Source organism: Artibeus jamaicensis, unplaced genomic scaffold (genome assembly GCF_021234435.1).
Source record: "Artibeus jamaicensis isolate MK-2021 breed Jamaican fruit bat unplaced genomic scaffold, CSHL_Jam_final contig_585, whole genome shotgun sequence".
Classification (NCBI taxonomy): domain Eukaryota; kingdom Metazoa; phylum Chordata; class Mammalia; order Chiroptera; family Phyllostomidae; genus Artibeus; species Artibeus jamaicensis.
Window position 1 is genome coordinate 19668834 of NW_026521894.1, and position 20932 is coordinate 19689765.

At 36.8% G+C, this 20932-nt stretch overlaps 1 protein-coding gene across 3 annotated transcripts in view; it reads left to right on the forward strand.

The window, feature by feature from the left end:
• The first annotated feature begins 295 nt into the window (after positions 1-295).
• CEP126 (centrosomal protein 126) overlaps positions 296-20932 on the forward strand; it is a 72832-nt gene continuing 52195 nt past the window's right edge. For all 3 annotated transcript variants that reach the window (XM_037139793.2, XM_053670374.1, XM_053670375.1), the window contains exons 1-3: positions 296-646; positions 6416-6535; positions 17867-18012. In XM_037139793.2, the coding sequence (XP_036995688.2) occupies positions 519-646; positions 6416-6535; positions 17867-18012 (394 nt within the window). In that variant the 5' untranslated portion in view covers positions 296-518. The remainder of the gene's footprint in view (positions 647-6415; positions 6536-17866; positions 18013-20932) is intronic.

Consider the following 20932-nt stretch of genomic DNA (forward strand, 5'->3'; position numbering starts at 1 on the left):
GATTTTGCAACTCACTGTTTTTCAACACTCTCAACACCCCCACGAAAACATCCTCATAAAAAGGGAGGTAGAACTGAGCTAAGTTCTAACAGGGAACTGGATTCTCCGCTCCTGCGAAGAAGACTCGATCAAGTCCCTGGACACCCAGCGTTCCCGCCGGCCGCCAGCTGGGCACTTGGAGCGGTCAAGGGCCGCTAGAGCCTCCCATTGGCTGCCCCACCCCGCCCGCCCCGCCCCGACACCCTGGTTTCTGTCGCTAAGGACGCGGGGTCGGTTGGTTTCAAGATGGCCGCGGCCGGGTCACAGCCACTACCTCTCTCTCTGCCCGGCGAGTTCGCCACCGCATCTGCGGTCCACCACAGCCACCAGCGCCCCTGAGCCTGAGTGGTCAGTCTTTCCGCGCCCGTGAGTCGGCCCGTAAGGGACGCAGTTGAGAGAGGGGCGCCGCGGAGGAGGAAGCCAGAGCTGCTATGAGGAAGCCGCTAGGGGCGAGCCCGGAGGCGGCGCTCAGGTGAAGGATGCCGACTGGGAGGCCGGGAGCCCGGAGCGCCGTCGGGGGACTGGGCACTGAATCCTCGGACACCCGCGACCAAGCCCCCCTCAACCCTCGGTTGAGCGGTGGGCGTCACCGCCCTGCCGCGTACCTGTATCCTTCCTTCTCAGCCTGGCTCCCGGGGCAGCGTGTTGGAAGAGGGTCCATCTTTCTTTCTCATTAGATTCCCATTACCACTGACGGAAGGTAGTGAAAACTCACCAGTCATCTTAGTGAACGCTTCCTCTGCCACCTTGTTATCCCACCTCCATTCTTCAACTTTGGTGTCAAACGTTTGCGAATTTGAAAATACATACACCGTGTGTTCTATGGCGATTGTTATCTTGCCTCCTAGAATGATGCCATACCCTCTTTACTTCATGTTATTCTTCTCTTGATCATGCTCCTTGCAGGGGAGAATTCCACAAATAAGTAAAACGTTTTGCTATCTTGAAAGAGTAACGTTTTAGCAGTTAACCTAACACACCGCTAATTCATTTAGCAGAGCTACTAAAGCCTAGCACAGTTGAGTATCTTGTTTTGCTTTCCATCCTCTGCTGAGTGTGTTGTCAAAGAGACAGCAGAGAGAAAATTAGAAGCAAAGGACCTGGCTGCTTCATGCTGGATTCTTTCTGACCTTTCCCTAAGACTTGGTGGAGCCCACCTTTCATGTAGTTGTGGATTGCATTGTAGAAAACTGAAAGAGTCTGGGTTTTATTTTCAGTATATGTAAGTCGTGTTTATTCCTCCAGAAAATGTTATGATAATTAACATTTAACCTTTGTATTCTCAAAGGACTTGGTTGGCAGTGATGGTGTTGTATAATCACCTTCCTTATTCTTGTCAGAAAATGGAGTTGTCTTTGCAAGTTAACCCCATTTTAGCCACATTGCCTCCCACTTCTGGGATGTTAAGAGCAAGTTAACAAATTTAATTTAGTGCCTGCTATTTGGCAGACTCAGTTCTAGGTACTAGGGATAAAAACCTAGTGAGGAAGACATATATACAGAGCTTCATGTCTGTTAAAATATCCCTTCTCTGATCATGATTTCCCCCAAGCATTTAGCCGTTCTGTGTTTTTTTTTCCTATGGCAAGTTCTCAAAATGTAGGCTGTTGTTAGCCTACAATAGCATCTCCCTGTTCCTCTTATCTGTTCAATGCTAACCTCACTCACTTTGGCTTTTGCCTTTGCTACTTACCCAAACCAGTCCTCTCCAAGATGTATTCTGAAATAAGCAATACTGTTCTCTGTATGGATTTGATTCTGTCTCCTTGACATTGTATTTTCTTGGACACTAAGCTCCTGTTACAGTGATGCTGATTTATCCCTAAATTAGAAAATAGGGAAACACTGCAAATGGCTCATTCACAGTGTATATTCTATCATTTTCATTAATGAAATGGTTGTCGACTAAATACTTTTAATTTTTTATGGCATGAATATTGTTACAGACATCAGAGAAATTCAGCAGTACCTTGAATTATCAAAACAAAAAAGTTAATTACAGAATTATAATACAGTGATCCCTCACCTATCGCAGGAGTTCTGTTCCAGAGACCCCCCAAATAGGTGAAAATCTGCAAAGTAGCAGCATTTTATTTATTTTATTATTTATATATATTTTAAGGCTTTATAAACCTTTCCCACACTCCTATAAACCTTTTCCACTCTTATTAACCTTTCCCACACTCTTATAAACACTTCATATGCTCTTAAACACTTTCTATACTCTTAAACCTACATAACTTTAACAACATATAAAATTCTATATGGGTACCCACCAGTGAAGTATACAGTCGTCCCTCGCTATATCGAGGTTCACTTATTGCGGCTTCACTGTATCGCGGCCCACACTCCCCTAGGGCCTTTGCACACCCCTCACTGGGGACCTAGACCACAACCCAGGCATGTGCCCTAGACTGGGAATTGAACCGTCAACCAACCCTTTGGTTCTCAGGCTGGCACTTAATCCACTGAGTCACACAAGTCAGGGCTCCTATACTATTCTTAACCTCTCCCTGTCTATTTTGTACCTCCCATTATGCTTCTCATTCCCTGTACCTTTTCCCTCATTCTCCCGTACCTCCTCCCCACTGACATCCTTCCATGTGATCTCCATTTCTGTAATTGTCTTCCTGTTCTAGTTGTTGGCTTAGTTTGTTTTTGTTTTTGTTTCAGGTTCCATTGTTGATAGTTGTGAGTTTGTTGTCATTTTTCTGGTCATAGTTGTGATCTTCTTTTTCTTAGATAAGTCCCTTTAACACTTCATAATATAAGGGTTTGGTGATGATGAACTCCTTTAACTTTACCTTATATGGGAAGCACTTTATCTGTCCTTCCTTCTAAGTGATAGAGCTTTTAGAGAGAGTAATCCTAGATGTAGGTCCTTGCTTTTCATGACTTTGAATATTTCTTTCCAGCCTCTTCTTGCCTGCAAGGTTTCCTTTGAGAAATCAGCTGATAAGCTTTATGGGAACGCCTTTGTAGGTAACTCTCTTCTTTTCTCTTTCTGCTTTTCAGATTCTCTCCTTATCTTTAATCTTTGGCACTTTAATTAGATGTGTCTTGGTATGTTCCTCTTTGAGTCCAACTTGTTTGGGACTCTCAGCTTCCTGGACTTGTATGTCTATTTCCCTCACCAAATTAGGGAAATTTTCTTTCACTATTTGTTCAAATAAGTTTTCAATTTCTTACTCTTCTTCTTCTCCTCCTTCTGGCACCCTATGATTTGGATGTTGGAATGCTTAAAGTTGTCCCAGAGGTTCCTAAGCCTCTCCTCATTTTTTTGAATTCTTGTTTCTTTATCTTTATTCTGTTCCAGTTGAATGGTTATTTCTTCCTTTTGTTTCAAATTGTTGATGAGTCCTGTTTTCCTTCCCTTCACTGTTGCTTCCCTATATATTTTTCTTTGTTTCATTTTGTGTAGACTTTACTTCTTCCTTTATTTGCAGCCATACTCAATCATTTCTGGAAGCATCCTGATTACCAGTGTTTTGAACTCTGTATCTGATAGGTGGCTATCTTCATTGCTTAGTTCTATTTTTGGAGTTTTTATCTGTTCTTCCATTGGACCATATGTCTTTGTCTCAGCACCCCTGTTATATTGTTAGGGGCGGAGTCTTAGGTATTTGCCAGGGTGGGGCAACACACATCACTGCAGTATGGCACTGTATGTGGGGAAGGGGTCCAAGAGGGAACAATGATACTTGCTTGGCTCTTGGCTGGCTTTCAGTCATTTCCCCCACTGCCCACAAGCAAATTGGGCTCTTCTTGTGCTGATTCTCAGGTGGGTGGGTTTGTGTACATTCTGGGACCCCATGAGTCTCTCCAACAAACTAGCCTCTGAGGCTGGAAGTTTCTTCTGCCAGTGCAACCCCCACAGGTTTCTACAGCTAGAGATGTTGAGGCTTTATTTCCCCACGCTGGAACCCTGGGCTGCGTGGTCTGTCTCACTCCCCAGTTGTTCCTCCTGGTGTGCCCGCTCGTCGATGTGGGACTGCCCAGCCCACCAGCTGCCACCTTGCCACTTTCTTTAATGCCCTTCCTACCAGTCTGGATGAATGTTTCTTCTTTAACTCCTTGGTTGTTGGACTTCCTTACTGTTTGATTTTTTGGCAGTTCTGGTTGTGCTTTGTTTCTAAAGTGGTTGTTTCCTTCTTTTGGTTGTGCAAGGAGGTGAAGCATATATACCTACACCTCCATCTTGGCCAGAACTTAAGTCATAATTTCTTGACTCTGCCATAAAAAAACGTTTTATAAACTTCACCTAATTAAAATTAGCTAAAGTGAATTGTCTCATGGCCCCTTCACACTATGCCTTTTTTTCTTATAAATATCTCTAGTCTTTTCCCCTTTCATTTTCTTCCTAGCACTCATTTTTTCTCTTTTTCCTACCCAGTTTATACCCTATTCTTGGTTACTTGCACATATTTTCTCATTAACATTCTTAGTCTTTCACCCTGAAAGGATGAGTACAATTTGCCAAGGACGTACCAAGAGATAATGGCATGTTCTATTAATAAATATCTTAGTGTGGCTGGGTATAGGATCATCATGCAGGGAAATGTTGAGAAATAGTGTTGAAAATAAAAAGTATTGTATTCCAAGAAATTTGGAATTTATCATAGAGGTGGTAGGAGCTTTTGGAGAGCAATGAAGAATGAGAAAACCAATGAGGTTTGCAATTAGCCGGCTTTACCGAATTTTAAAGGGAGGATAAATTTAAAAGTAAAGAGTTGGATTAGAAGATTACGGACGTACTCCAGGCAAAAGATTTAGAATGCCTGAGCCAAGGCAGTGGAATGGGATACAGAGAAGAAAAAGGATCAGGATAGCTCTAATAAATTTGACAGGAATATAGGTTGTATGATACATAGTTGTTTTTTATAGTAACATATTTAAAACAACATAAATGAGCTCCAATCGGAGAAAGACTAAACTGGGAGAGGGAGCCATAAGGATGAGGTAGAGTAGATTAGTCTGTGCTTTTAACTTACAATCATTCTGTGTTACTGAATTCAACAATCTATAGGATTGGGTTTCTTTTAATGTTCACTATATAAAAATTACCTTTTTTTGAACAGGTATTTAACAATGACCTTATGGAAATATTTTATTTCTATGGTACAGTTTATAGGAAACAAAAATTTAACCAACCATGTAACATTTTTCAAACTTGAAAATCATACTTTGAAAAGTTGCAACACAGCAGCATTCTTTATCATTCAGCAAGGCAAAAATTGTCTGTAATACACATTTTTATATTTATATGTAAACAACTATATATTTATGCATGTGTATATGGAACAATTCATTTGATTCAATTTAAGACTAATTGTCACAACATTACAAACATTACATTTGTGATTTACTTTACATTCTTATGATGAGATCTCAAACTTGTTGAACAGACAACAGAATTAACTCCACCTGCATCATAGTACTGATGCTTCTCACCTGACCCAGAGCAACTTCTCCTCCTACAGCCCCAGCCCAGGCCTCAGTGTTGCTCTAATGTGCCCTGAAAGGAACTAGCACTTTTTCTCCACTGCCGTTTTGTCATTTTCAGTAACTAGCTGGCTTGTTGAAGTCTGACTCCTTAAAACAAAGTGCTGCATTAGACAAGAGCAAGAGAAGTCTTTAGCTGTTTACATGCTAGCAAAGAACAAAAATTCCTCTCCTTTTTGTTTTGAAGGATTTTTATAAATCCTTCAAAAGAAACTTTAAGTAAAACATCTGTGTAAGTATGTGTACCCGTATGTTTGTGTTTGAATGGCGTAAAATTTTATAATAAAATGATAAAATATATTATAGTCAATGATATAAAGGTGGTTAATATAGCAGTATTAATACAGCAATATAAATGAAAATGAATAAACTCCAATTAGAAAAGTTTCAAACACCCAAAAGTTCATGTAAACATGATTGTTTTGAAATATATGATAGTTTTTTTATAATGTTGATACTGAAAGGATCCTGAAATCTGCAGAAAAGTATAATTCATCTACTGTCTATTAGTGAACTATAACCTTCATTTTCATATATATATATGCCTAAGATAGGAACTCATTCATCAATATTTAAATATCTGTGCAATGAATGAAATGATATTCAGTCTCCTTATCTGAGCTCATGATGTTTTAAAGTAATTTAATTTTTCCCAGGGAAAATGCGATATAACTTCAGTTCTAATACCAAGTCAAATTTTTTTGACATAAAAACATATGCTGGTCATGTACTTACACTCATATTTATACATACTAATTGTTCCACATAAATACTATGTCATTAGTATGAGGCTGTAATTTTATTTATCATTATAGCAGTGACACTCATCCTCTAAAGACATAAACCATTGTCCTTAACTTTCTGCTACCATTAGAGATATGAAAATCCATCTCGAAAAAAATTTAGAAGAAGAGCGCCAAATATTACTGCAGCAACAGAAAATATGTCGAAGTAGAGCACGTAAATATTTTGTGGAGTCAAACCGGAGAAAAAAGTAAGTAATTGAATTTTATTCAGAGTATACAAATTCAGTCATTTTATATTAATAGTTTCTATACTTTGTAGCATTATGAATCTAAGTCATGACAACAGTTTATCCAGTCAAGATTTATGTGGCTTTGTACAATTTATAACTGTTTTTTCTGCCTAAAGTACAAATATAGTGGTGTAGTATCTAGATTACTGACTGTGACTGTAATTTTCTTTTCATAGAACTTCTGATTACAGGGTCATATACACTTCTTAAAATGACTGTAAAATGTATTATCTTCTTTATTTTTTGTATCATTTCATGATAAATTAAAAGATTACCAATTAATATTTAGTCTCTAATAAGCTATAGTTTTATTTATTATTCAATTCTGTGTGCTTTTCCTTTATGTGCTAGTCTCATTTATCCAGTCAGAAAAACAGAGGGAAATACGAATAATGGAAAGAATTTTATAAATGACTGCCATAAAAAAAGTTTTCTAGGATAAGCTGGAAAGTAAAATAAAAATGCAAACTATCCCATCACTGCTTAACATTTGTTTGAATTACTAAATGTTTTGTTAAACACAGAGTAGTTATGCCATTTTTTTATTGTCATTGTTGCTACTTTGTCCATATTCCTTCAATATGCAAAATGGCAGGAGAGCCTTTGAGTTTAACTACATTATTGGGTACATGTTGCAAATCCCATTTAGAGAATACAAAATTGTTTGCCTATTTTTTTCTTCAGGCATTATGTTTTGCTTTAGATTAACTCTCCCATTTTCTGGTGTACTTGAAATTATTTAATAAAACTTGTTTTAGTTTTGTATTTGGTTGCTTCTGTTTTTCTCCTGCCTTTTGGCTCCTGAAACCTATCAAAGGCACACAACAAATGTTCAATAAAGCTGAATAATCATATGTTGAAAGGGTCATGGGCTCAGGGTCAGAGATCTACGTTAAGGTCCTAGCTTTATGAGTTTGAGAAAATTATTTAATCTCTTTGAATTTTAGTTTCTCACTTATGATTTGAATTAATGCCATCTATTTTAAGGGATTGTTATGTAGAACAAAAAAGGGTAATTTTAGAGAGGAATAGCTGAGGGACATGTATAAAAATAATTATCATGGTGTTTGTCACATAGTGCTTCTTTCCTATTAAGCTTATTTATTTTGTTGATTAATAAATTATTATTTGTCCATTGTGTTTTCTAATAATTGACTTGCTCTCTGAAATAGCAGGCTGTATATATGGATTTGATATTTAAATTCCCCACCTGTCTTATCTCATCAAACACTTACTGGATTTTGTGGTGTATAATGCATACCCTCGTTTTTTGTGTGCATTATACATGAGATTATTATAACCACGGTATGTAATCATTATATCCATGTATAACATGCATCCTTGTTTTTCCCTCCAAAAATTGGGCAAAACAGTGTGCATGATACACGGCAAAATGTGGTATATGAATTCTGATGTAAGGTATATAAAAGGAAAATTTTGGTTTAAAATTCTAAAATTCTAAATTATATTTCTCAATAGAATTTCATTACATTTTATTTTTCTGTTGTCCTATAATGCTATGTAAAGACATAAAAAAAGTTTTAAACATTATCATTTATCTATATTTCACCTTTTATTAAGGGGTCAAAATATGTATATACAAATGAATTTTAAAATATGTATCAGACAATTTTAATTATACAGATATATAATAAATCTTCGAATACTGATTCCTCCCACTTTATTTATTTTTCAAAATTGATTTAGGTATTCTAATTTGTTTTCCTTCACATATAAAAGTTAGAAGCAAAATGTATTACCTGGAAATTTATAGGAATTGCACTGTTACCTGTGTATCTTTGTGGTGTAGGGAGAACTGACATCTTTTCTGTTGTCTCCTAATAAATCTACTGAGTTTTTAATTCCAGTTGTGTTTTTCAGTTCTGGAATTTATACTTGAGTTCTTTATATATTCTACTGATTTTTGAGACCTATTTTTTCATTTGCAGACATGGTCATCGTTGCTTATTGAAGCATTTTTATCATGACTATTTTAAAATCTTTGTCAGAAATTATAATATTCCTGTCATCTTGGTGTTGGCATTTTTGGATTATTTTTTTCATTCAGTTTCAGATGTTCCTGGTTCTTATAATAATAAGTGATTTTCTTTTGAAATCTGGACTCTTGCATGTTATGTTATGAGACTCTAGAGCTTATTTCAACCCTCAGCTTTAGCTGGTTCTCTGTGGCATTGTCAACAGGGGGAGGCGTTAGGAGGCAACACCTCAGTACTGACAGATGGAGGTGAAGGTCTCAGTTAACTACACAGCATCCATTGACATCAAGTTGGGGAAAGGGCTCTTTATTACTCCTGGTCAGTAGTGGGAGTTTGAGCTCTTATCTCAAACCTGGTAGGAGTGGCCTCATTTAAAAATGTTATACTTTATTCTCAAAAACAAATTTTTCTCCAGTTGCATTTTTTATTTGAAAGAGTGAAGTTTTTTTATATTTTAATTTCTAATTATCTCAAAAATGATTGAATTTTCAACTTAAATAGGATCATATGTCTAGAAAATTATAACTACCTAAATATGAAAATTATAACTACCTAAATCTGAATAACTACAAAAAGAAATGCATTACAAAACCAGTTTTCCATTTCTGCCTGTCTCCTGTGACCTCAGATACTCCTAATTCTACTGCTTGGATTCTATTGTTAAAGAACGCTGTGGCCATGATGGTTATTTGTTCACTTCTTAAGAGTTTCTTTTCTAACAGAAGAAAATGATACTTCATAGATATGGACACCTGGGAAACCAGAACAAATAATTTGGCATGCAGCCATTGTTTGATGAGGTGATTCTCTTTGAGCCAAGGTGATATCATGTTTCATGAGGCAGAATTGAACATGTTAAACACACCCTTCAAAAGTTGCTAAGGTGTATTATTCACAGAACCCAAGATATGAATACAACTTAAATGCCAACAAATGACTAAATAAAGGAATATATATATATATATATATATATATATATATATATATATATATATAAAATTCACCCTTTAAAGAAGGAAATCCACCCTGGCCTGTGTGGCTCAATTGGTTGGAGCATTGTCCCATAAAACAAAAGGTTTGTACCCAGTTGGGGTACATGGAGGCAACCAGTCAATGTTTCTCACATCGATGTTTTATTCTCTCTCTCTCTCTCTCCCCCTCTCTCCCCCTTTCTCTCTCTCTGCCCCCTCCCTCTCCTTTCTATGGATCCAAAAAAAAAAAAAAGGAAAGAAAGCAACCCTTCCATTTACAACAACAGGGATGAACCTGCAGGACATTGCACTAAGTGAAATAACCAGACACAAGAGACAAGTACCACATGCTGTCATTTATATGTGAAATCTTTAAAAAAAAAGTTTAATTCATAGTAACAGAGTAAGAATGGTGATTACCAGAAGCTGGTGGGGAAAGGGTGGGAGAAAAGGAGACATATCGATCAAAGGGTACAAACTCGGTTATAAGATAAGTAAGTTCTGCAAACCTAACATGGTATAATTTCCAGGGTATTACACACTCGAAATTTGCTAAGAGGTAGAGTCCAGGTATTCACACACACAAAAAAAAATACTAACTATGGGAATTGATGGATATGTTAATTAATTTAATTGGGGTAGTCATTTCACAATCTATACTGATAATCAAAATCATGTTGTATGCCTTATATATATATAATTTTTATATATCAAAATAAATTTTAAAAAATTTTAAATTGCAAAGGCAGACCATGCTTCTTCTAGGAAAAAGACTAATTCCAGGATTAATGGGAAGCAGCAAAATACTGTTCTAATTCTGATTTCTAAACTCGCAGAGAAACTATCTTTCTCATTTTTGTCATTAGAACATTCTATTCCCATAGCACATGCGGTAGTGCCTGGCCCATAATAATAACTAGTCAGTAAGTGAATAAACAAAGAGCTATATTAGTCATCACTACAATTGCTATTAAAACTTTTTTATTATTCGGCCTATCATTGGGTTTAGGAGTGGAAACTTCTGTTTGTTGATCACACTCCATCCCTGGTTTCATTTGATTCAGTCAACCACAGGCTTTATTTCTTATGGTCCTGAAAAGTATTGTGTGAAATTATTGTTACTACTGCATACATTTTAGCCCAAAGAACAGGACTATTGTGGAATAATATTAAATACTAGTGATGGTAATTCTGGTTATATCAAGGAACATATTATCTTCTAGCTTTGGCAGTTCATCAGTTCTCCTTGGCAAACTTACCTGAATTGGTAGCATTTTCTCAATTTCTCAAACGTGCTAATTTTTTCTTCTTTTTCCCTGCTTTTGCATGTTTTTTCTGCCTCAAGCACTACCTTCTCTCCTCTCCATTTTTTTCATGACTGGTGTCCTTATTCTGAAATCTTAGCTTAAATATCATGTCTCCAGAGAAACATTCCCTGATTACCTTGTTTAATGTTTACCTTACACCTCAGTTACCCTGGTTCTCTCTCACTCAGACCAGAGTTTCTTTACTTCATAGACCTTAATGACAGTTAGTAATTCTTTCATTTATTTAGTTTTGTTAGCTTGCCTCACTACATTATAAATAACTGCACAGACATATCTTTTTTGTATTATTATATTTCTAGAAGATAAATTATTATTAATTCAGAGTAGTAGAAAACTGCTTTTAAAAGTGCTCTGATCTTCCCTGGCTGATGTGGCTCAGTGGATTGAGTGCCAGACTGTGAAGCGAAGGGTTGCCAGTTCAGTTTCCAGTCAGGGCACATACTGGGTTGCGGGCCAGGTCCCCAGTGTGGGGCATGCAAGGGGCAATCACACATTGATCTCTCTCTCCCTTTCTCTTCTCTCCCTCCCCCTCACTCTACAAATAAATAAATAAAATCTTTTATTTAAAAAGTGCTGTGATCTGAACACACTTCTCCAAGGAGGACATACAGAGGGCCCACAGACATATGAAAGAATGCTCAACATCACTAGCCATCAGAGAGATGCAAACTAAAACTACAGCGAGATACTACTTCACATTGGTCAGGATGGCCATCATTAACAAATCAACAAATGTGCTGGTAAGGTTGTGGACAAAATGAAGCCCTAGTACACTGTTGGGAATGCAGACTGGTGCAGCCACTGTAGAAAACAGTATGGAATTTCCTCAGAAAACTAGAAATGGAACTGTTTTTTGATTCAGTGATTCCATTGCTGGATTTATACCCTCAGAATCCTGCAACACTAATACAAAAGAACCTACACACCCCAATGATCATAGCACAATTTACAATAGCCAAGTGCTGGAAACAGCCTAAGTGCCCATCAGTAAATCAATGGATCAAAAAACTGTGGTATATTTACACAATGGAATACTATGCAGCAGGAAGATGGAACTCCTATCATTGGTGACATTATAGAACTGGAGAGTACTATGCTCAGTGAAATAACCCAGTCAGTGAAAGATAAATACCATATGACCGCACCTATAAGTGTAACCTAATCAACAAAACAAACAAGCAAGCAAGATAGAACCAGAAACATGGAAATAAAGAACAAACTGATAGTGACCAGAAAGGAGGGGGAGGGAGATAACTGGGAAAGAAGGGAAAGGGGAAAGTCAAGGATACATACAAAGGACCCATGAGCATGGTCAATAGTTGGGGATTGACTGTGGGAGTGGAGGGGGGAAGAGGGGAAGGTAACAGGGAAAAAGTGGGACAGCTGTAATTGAACAATAATTTTAAAAAGTGCTCTGATCTATTTGAAGTTGACATATGGTCAAGAATCTATTCAGCAGTTGTTTATTAAACATGTCCCAGGTGCCAGGCTTTGAGTTAGGCCCAGAAATTCCACAAATTAAAAGTCCCTGCACTCAATGAATTTAGAGTCTATTGAGATGGGAAGAGACGGTTGAAATGTAATTAACTCTTTTATTCATCAGTTCTGTGGCGTGCCTGCTGTGTTCCAAGCACTATGATATGTGCTGACACAGAACCTATCCTTCTTATGATACTTAGAGTCTAATAAGCAATGCAGAAAAGTAAATAGATTTAGTGAGATATATACATTATGATAAAGCTAAGCTTTGTAATAATAATAGGGTTCCATGGGAAGACAAATTTCATGTGTGGATGTTGGGGATAGAAATGCTTTGAAATAGAAGAGAAAAATTACAAAAAGGCTGTTACATTGTGTATAATATATTGGTTAAAAACCTGGCTGAATCACACTTCTTAGTTTAGACTCCCAGTTCTCTCACTTAGCAATAAGGACAGCTAGTGGTTGGTGGTATGAGTGGATATCATGTGCTGTGACCACAGTGAGACATCACCTCACACCCATGAGAATGGCCATTATCAATAAATTAACAAGTTCAGGATATGGAAAAAGGAAAACCCTTCTGCACTGTTGGTGGAAATGCAGATAGGTACAGCCATTGTGGAAAGCACTATGGAGATAAACTAAAAAATTTTTAAATGGCACTACCTTATGGCTCAGTAATTCTGCACCTGGGAATTTTTCTGAAGAAACCTGAAACATCAATTTGAAAGAATGTAAACACCCCTAGTTCATTGCAGCATTATTTATAATCACCAAGACATAGAAGCAGCCTGAGTGTCCATCAGTATACATGTGGATAAAATAACTATGGGACAATTACACAATGGAATACTACTTGGCTATAAAAAATAAGAAAATTTTACCCTTTGTGACAGCATGGATGGACCTAGAAAACATTATGCTAAGTAACATAAGCCAGTCAGAGAAAGACAAATACCATATGATTTCACTCATATGTGGAATCTAATAAATAAATTGAACTAACAAGCAAAACACAGACAGACTCAGAGAGAGCAGGCTGACAGCTCTGAGAGTGTTAGGAGGTAGAGGGATTGAGCAAAAAAGAAATAGGACTCAGGGACATGGAGAACAGTGTGGCGATTGTAGGGACAGGGAGTTGTAAGGGGAATAAATGATAATGGAGAAAATACAATAAAAAATATGTGTCTTTCTTTGACTTATTTCACCTAGCATAACATCTCTTGTTCCAGCCATGTTATAGCAAATGATAATACTGCATTCTTTTTTATGGCCAATTAATATTCTATTGTATATACAAGGTCTGTCCAAAAAAAGGTCCAACCATTGTAATATAATGAGAATGGCTTGTGCATCATCGATGTAACCTTGCAGCCAAGGAGAGAACTGGAGTGCAAATAGGTGAATAATGATGACTTCACTGTACTAGTCAGTGAAGGTGAGGTTAGTAGATGCCATTGAGTGAGCATGTGTACTGTGTGGCTGTCATATTCAAAATGAATGAGTAGAGCAATGAATCTGCATCAAATTTTGTGTTAAGCTTCAGCATTCCTCCACAGAAACTATTTAGATGATTCAGAAGGCTGCAGCTGTGAGCAGCTGGTGGTTGGCAGCTTCATCATGACAGCGTGCCTGCTCATGCATCATATCTAATGCAGAGAACTAAAATCACCTTTGAAAGTGAATAGATTTCAGACTGTCGATGAGATTCAGGAAAGTACAACAGGGCAGCTGATGGCAGTTGGGAGAACTCTGTGAGGTCCAAGGTACATACTTTGAAGGGGACTGAGGTGTCATTGTCCTTTGTGCAATGTTTCTTGTATCTTGTGTCTTCTTCAATAAACGTCTCTTCGTCAGAGTACATGACTGGATGCTTTCTAGACAGGCCTTGTATGTACCACAACTCTTTAACCACTCTTTAACTCTTTAACCAAGGGCCATTAATGGGCATTTGGGTTGCTGCCATGTCTTGGTTACTGTAAATAACACTACACTGAACAAAGGGGTGCATTTATCTTTTTGGATCAGTGTTTTAGGTTTCTTAGGATATACACCCAGGAGTTCAATTGCTGGGTTACTTTTCAATTTTTGAGGAACTTCCATACTGTTTTTTGTAGTAGGTGCACCAATTTTGTATTCCCAACAGCAGGGCAAGAGAGTTTTCTTTTTTCCACATCCTCACCAACATGTTGTTTGTTGATTTATTGAGAGTTGTAAGCTGATATCTCATTGTGATTTTAATTTGTATTTCTCTGATAATTATGATATTGAGTATCTTTTCACGTGTCCATTGGCCATCTCTTTGTCCTCTTTGGAGGCACACCTACTCAGGTCCTCTGCCTATTTTTTCATTGGATTGTTTGTTTTTTCAGTGTTGAGTTATATAAATTTATAAATTTTGGATATTAAACCCTTATCAGATGTGTCCTTGGTGAATATGTTCTCTCATTCAGTAGGTTGCCTTTTCATTTTGTTGATGGTTTCTTTTGCTATGCAAAAACTGTTAGTCTGATGTAATCCCATTTGTTTATTTTTTCTCTTGTTTCCCTTGCTCCAGGAGATAGTTGAGAAAAAATATTACTAAGAGAAATGTTTGAGATTTTGATTTCTATGTTTTCTTTTACGGGTTTTGTGGTGTCAAGTCTCATATTTAAATATTTAAGCCATTTTGAGTTTATTCTTTTATGTGGTGTGAGAGGGTGGTCCAGTTTCATTTTCTGGCCTGTGTATGTCCAATTTTACAACACCATTTTACTGAGTAGACTCTTTTTATCACATTGTATGCACTTGCCTCTTTTGTCAAATATTAACTGACCAAATAGCCATAGGATTATGTCTGGGCTTTCTATTCTGTTCCATTAATCTACATGTCAGTTTTTATGTTAGTACTATCTTGTTTTGATTACTATCATCTTGTAATATTTTTTTATATCAGGAGGTGTGATTTCTCCAACTAATTTCTCCTTTCTAAAGATTGCTGTGACTATTTGGAGTCTTTGTGGTTCCTTATACATTTTTGGAATATTTGTTCTAGTTCCATAAAAAATGCAATTGGTGTTTTGATAGGGATTAAATCTATAGCTTTGAGTAGTACAGTGATACAGACACCAGCCTATGGGGTCTGTGTGTTGTGGTTATGACAAACAAATTCACTCAGACTACAGAAATCCTGTGGAGAAAGAGGGACAGCATGGCCACTCAGAGAGGGCCCTAACTCCTGCATGGGACAGGCTTTTATTGCTTTTCTGGGTACATTACATTGAGGATGGTCCTGATTTACTGTGCACAGTTTCCCTGTTGGTGATTACCTTTTACAGATAACAAAGGAAAGAATGTTGCTAATTACTTCAGAGAAAAGGATGTTGAAGATCAAGGGGAAAAGTGGTTGAACTGGTTACACTCCATAGTTGGGAGGTTTAGCAAAGACTTTAGGAAGCCATTTTAAAGATATACAGTAAACATTTCTGCCTCAATTCATGGTGAGGAAATTTTAGCAAAAGCAAGCCTCTTGGCAGCCTAGGTACAATGCAAGCCTGATTCCCCATGGGAAAACTGATCTGTGGGTTTGGCTCCTATGTACCACTTGTGCCTATGGATTTTCCAATAGGGCTAGACTATATTTGCCATACCACGAAGAACAGTTCCCTATAGCAGACATTTTAATGATGTTAATTCTTCCTATCCATGAGCACATTTGCTTCCATTTATTTGTATCCTCTTCATCTTTTTTCTTTTATGTCTTACAATTTTCTGAGTATAGGTCTTTACCTCCTTGGTTAAATTAATTTCTAGGTATTTTGGATGCAATTGTCAATGGGATTGTTTTTCTTAATTTCTCTTTCTGATACTTCACTGTTGGTATATAAAAATACAACCAATCTCTGAATACTTCCTTTGTATTCTACTACTTTACTGAATTCATTTATTAGATCCAGTAGTTTCTTGGTGAAATCTTTGGGGTTCTCTCAATATAATATGTCATCTGCAAATAATGGCAGCTTTATTTCTTCATTTCCAATTTGTATGCCTTGTATTTCTTCTTGTCTGTTGGCTGTGACTAGGACTTCCAATAATATGTTGAATAAAAGTGGTGAAAGGGGACCTGACCTCCCTGTCTTGTTGCTCATCTTAAGGAAAATGCTTTTAGTTTTTTCCCATTGAGTTTGCTGTTAGCTGTGGGTTTGTTATATATAGCCTTTATTATTTTGAGGTTTGTTCCTTCTGTTCCCACTTTGCTGAGAGCTTTTGTTATAAGTTAGTACTGGAACTTCTGGCCAAGTTGGAGGCGTAGGTACATACACTTCACTCTCTTCACACAACCAAAAGAAGGAAACAACCAATTTTAGCAAGAACTCCCAGAATATGGAATTGTATGGAAGTCCAACAACCAAGGATTTAAAGAAGAAACAATCATCCAGACTGGTAGGAGGGGTGGAGATGGGCATCCAGAGCAGAGGGGAAGTGGCGAGGCAGTGGCTGGTAGACTGGGCAGGCAAGGAAAGCAAGGCAGAGGCTGGCGGACTGAGCAGTCCCACATTCAGGTGCAGATAAGCCAGGAGGAACAACTGGGGAGCAAGGCAGACCACACAACCCAGGGTTCCAGTGCAGACAATATAAAGCCTCAGAAGCTCTGGCTGTAAAAACCTGTGGCAGTGGGAGAAACTGCCAGTCTCTTGAAAGGTGGTGAGAGCAGAGCAGGTGGCATTGTTCCCTTGCCCTGGCTAGGTGGCTCAGTTCGTTGGAGTGTCATCCCATACACCAAGAGGTTGCAGGATCAGTCCCCTGTTGGAGCGCATGCAGAAGGCAATCAGTTGATGTGTCCTTCACATCAATATTTCCCTCTCTCCCTTGATGCAGACTCTGACCAGCGATGTTGCTGGTCGGAGGCTTTTATTGCTTTCTAATAGCAAACATCAAAGAAGGTTTTCATTCATTATGCTAAGGTTTGCTTTAGGTGATTACTTTTTATATATAATAAAGGAAAGGATGCTACTGATTACTTCTTACAGGTTAACAAGGAAAAATTTGCAAATGCAAGGGAACTGTAAGAGTGATTGGTCTGGTTACACTCTGTCCTTGGGAGAATTGGTGCAGACTTCAGAAGTTACTTTAAAGATACACAGCAAACATTTGCAGCTTCAATTCAGTGTGAGGGAGTTATAGCAAGAGCAAGCCTCAAAGCAGCCTAAGTATAATGCAGTCCTGGTTTCCCACTGGAAAGCGGATCCCTGGGTTTGGCTTCCTGTGTGCTGACTTGCACCTGCCAGTTTCCTGTTAGGGCTCGGCTACATTTGCCATTGCCAAGTGGGATCAGTTCCCTATACTCCCTTCCTTTCTCTCTAAAATCAATAAACATATCCTCAGGTGAGGATTAAATAAATAAACAAAATGTTTTTTCTAAGTAAGTAAATTTTTTAATATATAATACGTTGTTTTGAAACTATTTTCTGTGTTGAGATTTTTTAAAACTTATTGCCTAATTCTGTTATCTTCTTTATGTTTTAAATATAGAGCTTTTGAAGAAAAAAGAAAAGAACAAGAAGAAAGAGAGTATCAAATTAGAGAACAAATACTTCAAGAAAGAAAACAGAAATTTGAAGAAGTTACTGAAAAATTCCAGCGTGGCCATATTCCTCTTTCACAGCGGAGGAGAGCAGGTATCTTAATTTCTAGAAAAATATGAGAACAAAAATGAAAGTTATAAACATGTTTGATCTGAGTATACAGTAAAATAGTAAATTATGAAACAAAGTAGAAATTCAAACTAAAAAGACTAGTATCCCTTTTTAAGTAATAGGACTTTAACCAAGTGAAAAATTTCAGTTTAACTTAGGTTTAATTTGGATGTTTTGTTGGCTCTCTTAGTAAATTTTGAATTTTCACAAGTTTGATTCTCCTTCATATTGGCTTACAATGTTTTTTTTGTTCTTTTAAAATTGATCTAATATGTAACTTCATAAAAGGACACTTTAACATTTAGTTCAATGAATTACTGCCACGTTTATTCTGGCATTTATGCACATTTTGCTTCAAATTCATATTTAAGAGACTGGCAAAATAAAAATAGTCTATAGGATGATATAATCCAACAATCTAAGACATTGAACCAATTAAATTTTAAAATATGATTTTGATTAATATTTTGTATCCATCTACATTTTTTAACAACTTAAAACTGTAACACAGAATTAACAACAAATGTCAGATCTTCAAATAGAAAAGGGACAGGCAGTACCTTTATTTATTCAACAAACATTTTATACTAGGCTGTACTTAGCCCTGAGCTAAGTGGAGGTACAGAGAAATCTAATTGTATTCCACCACTAAAGATTTCACAGCTTATTTTGGATATGAGAGTAATATAAACAATTAATGTCAATAAATATAGTGGTAGCAGAATGTATAAAGTACAATGAGAACACAGAGGAATAAGCATGAAACCTATGTGGGAACCTCAAGGGCGTCATCCCTGGAAAAATAACTTAATTTCAATCTTGAAGAGTGAGCATTTTGCCAGGCAAAGAGGAAAAAAAACCTTTCCAGACAGATAAAATACTGTAGTTTTTGCAAATAAATTAATGTATGTCAGTGTATCTAAAGCATAAGACCTGGAGAAAGCAAAAGAAAAGTGCATTTGAGTTTAGAAAAATAAGTTGGAACCAACTCTTAAAGAACATTATGTGCCATGCTAGGAATTTCATGCTTATCCAAAATACAATCAACTTAGTTTTTTAACTGGAACACAAGCCATTATTATATCAGTAAGAGATATTACTGTCAGTAAGTGCAGCTACTAATAGCTTAAATATGATAGCGGCTTATTTTTCTCTTGTAAAATATGAAATCCTGAGGTAGGCAATTAAAAGCCATTTTGATAATTATGTAGTGTCACTGGTAACTCAGACTTCTTCTGTACCTCAGCTCAATCATCCTTAGTATGTGCTTTATATCTTCATCTTCATGGCCACATGATAGCTGCTAGAGCTCCAGCCATCATATCAATATTGTAGGCAAGTAAGAAAGAAGAAATGTAAGGGACAAAAGGTTGTACCTCTGAGCTACCTTTAAATTGTTTATACATATTTGTTTATGTCAAATTGACAACTCCATGTGCAAGAAAGACTAAAAAAACTGTTTGTGTGGTTGTATCACCCAACCATAACACTATAGAGTCTGTTGCCAAGGAAGAAAGAAAAAAGTGATGATAGCTAGGAAACTAGTGGTTTTTCCTATAATTAGATTTATTTGTTAGAAAGATAATTACAGTTACTACATGGAAGATGGATTGAACTAGAGACATACTGGAGTAGATATAGCAGTAGGAGATTATTTAAGTATTTGAGGCAAAAGGTGTTAAGCTGCTAAATTAAACCACTTCACTGGATATAATGATAAGAGGTAGTATATTCAGGAAATAGGATTTGGTACTAATTGACAGAGCAATTGGAGAAAGGCTAGAACAGTGCACCTACTACTTAGTACAGAGCCTCACACATTTTTAGTACCCAGTAAATACTTTTAGAATGAATTAATTATTTTGGTGGGTGATAATAATGTTAATCAAGTTTACAAGTATAGGAGAATGGGGTTAGAGATGTGAAAGATTATTCATTAGTTTTAAGTGAATTAAAGTTGAGCCTCCCATGACTCATCCAAATGGGGAATTTAAATCAGCAACTTTAAGAAAAAGATATGGAATAGAAATGTATATTTTTCCCTGGCTAGTGTGGATTGAGTGCCAGCCTATGAACCAATGGGTCACTGGTTCAGTTCCCACTCATGGCACATGCCTGGGTTGCAGACCAGGTACCCAGTTAGGGGTGTGTGAGAGACAATCACACATTGATGTTTCTCTCCCTCCAACTCCTCCTTCCTTCCCCTCGCTCTAAAAATAAATAAATAAATTATTTAAAAAAAGAAATGTATATTTAATAGTCACCAATGAGTAGATATATAGTTGATAAATAAAGCCATAGGAAAGATAAATTAAATAATAGACTGAGGATAGGGCCTAAAATAAAACCTTTATACACATTAGTATTTACTGTAGGTAGAGCAAGAAAAACTGAAAATGGATTTTGAGAAGTAGTTATCAAGAAAGCATATGAGAACCAAAAGCACAAAAAGAATATAATGTATACAAAAGCAAAACAGAAGGTCATTTTAGGAAAGAGGATATGGTCATTGTGTTAAGTACCTCAGAGAAGTAGTCACCACTCATGAATATTATCTGCCCCAAAAAAGGTACTGTCAAAGTGTGTAAGTACAAATAAACAAGTGTTTTAGCAAGAACAAATGACATTCCCATCCACACAATGGAATATTCTGCAACTAAAAAAATAATAATGGGGAGAGTAAAACAAACTGATAAGGAACTATTTCTAGCAGAGACAGATTTACCACAAAGCTAAGGAGATTTAAGTTTCATAAGCCTTCACGATTATGACCCCTAAATATAATTTTACATTAGTAATTTTGCATTACATTTTCTTAATGAGAGCTCCCAAATTGTATATTTTATACTTTCATAAAACTTAGATCTGTCCCTGATTTCCAGAACATTTAAAGAGTAAAGTC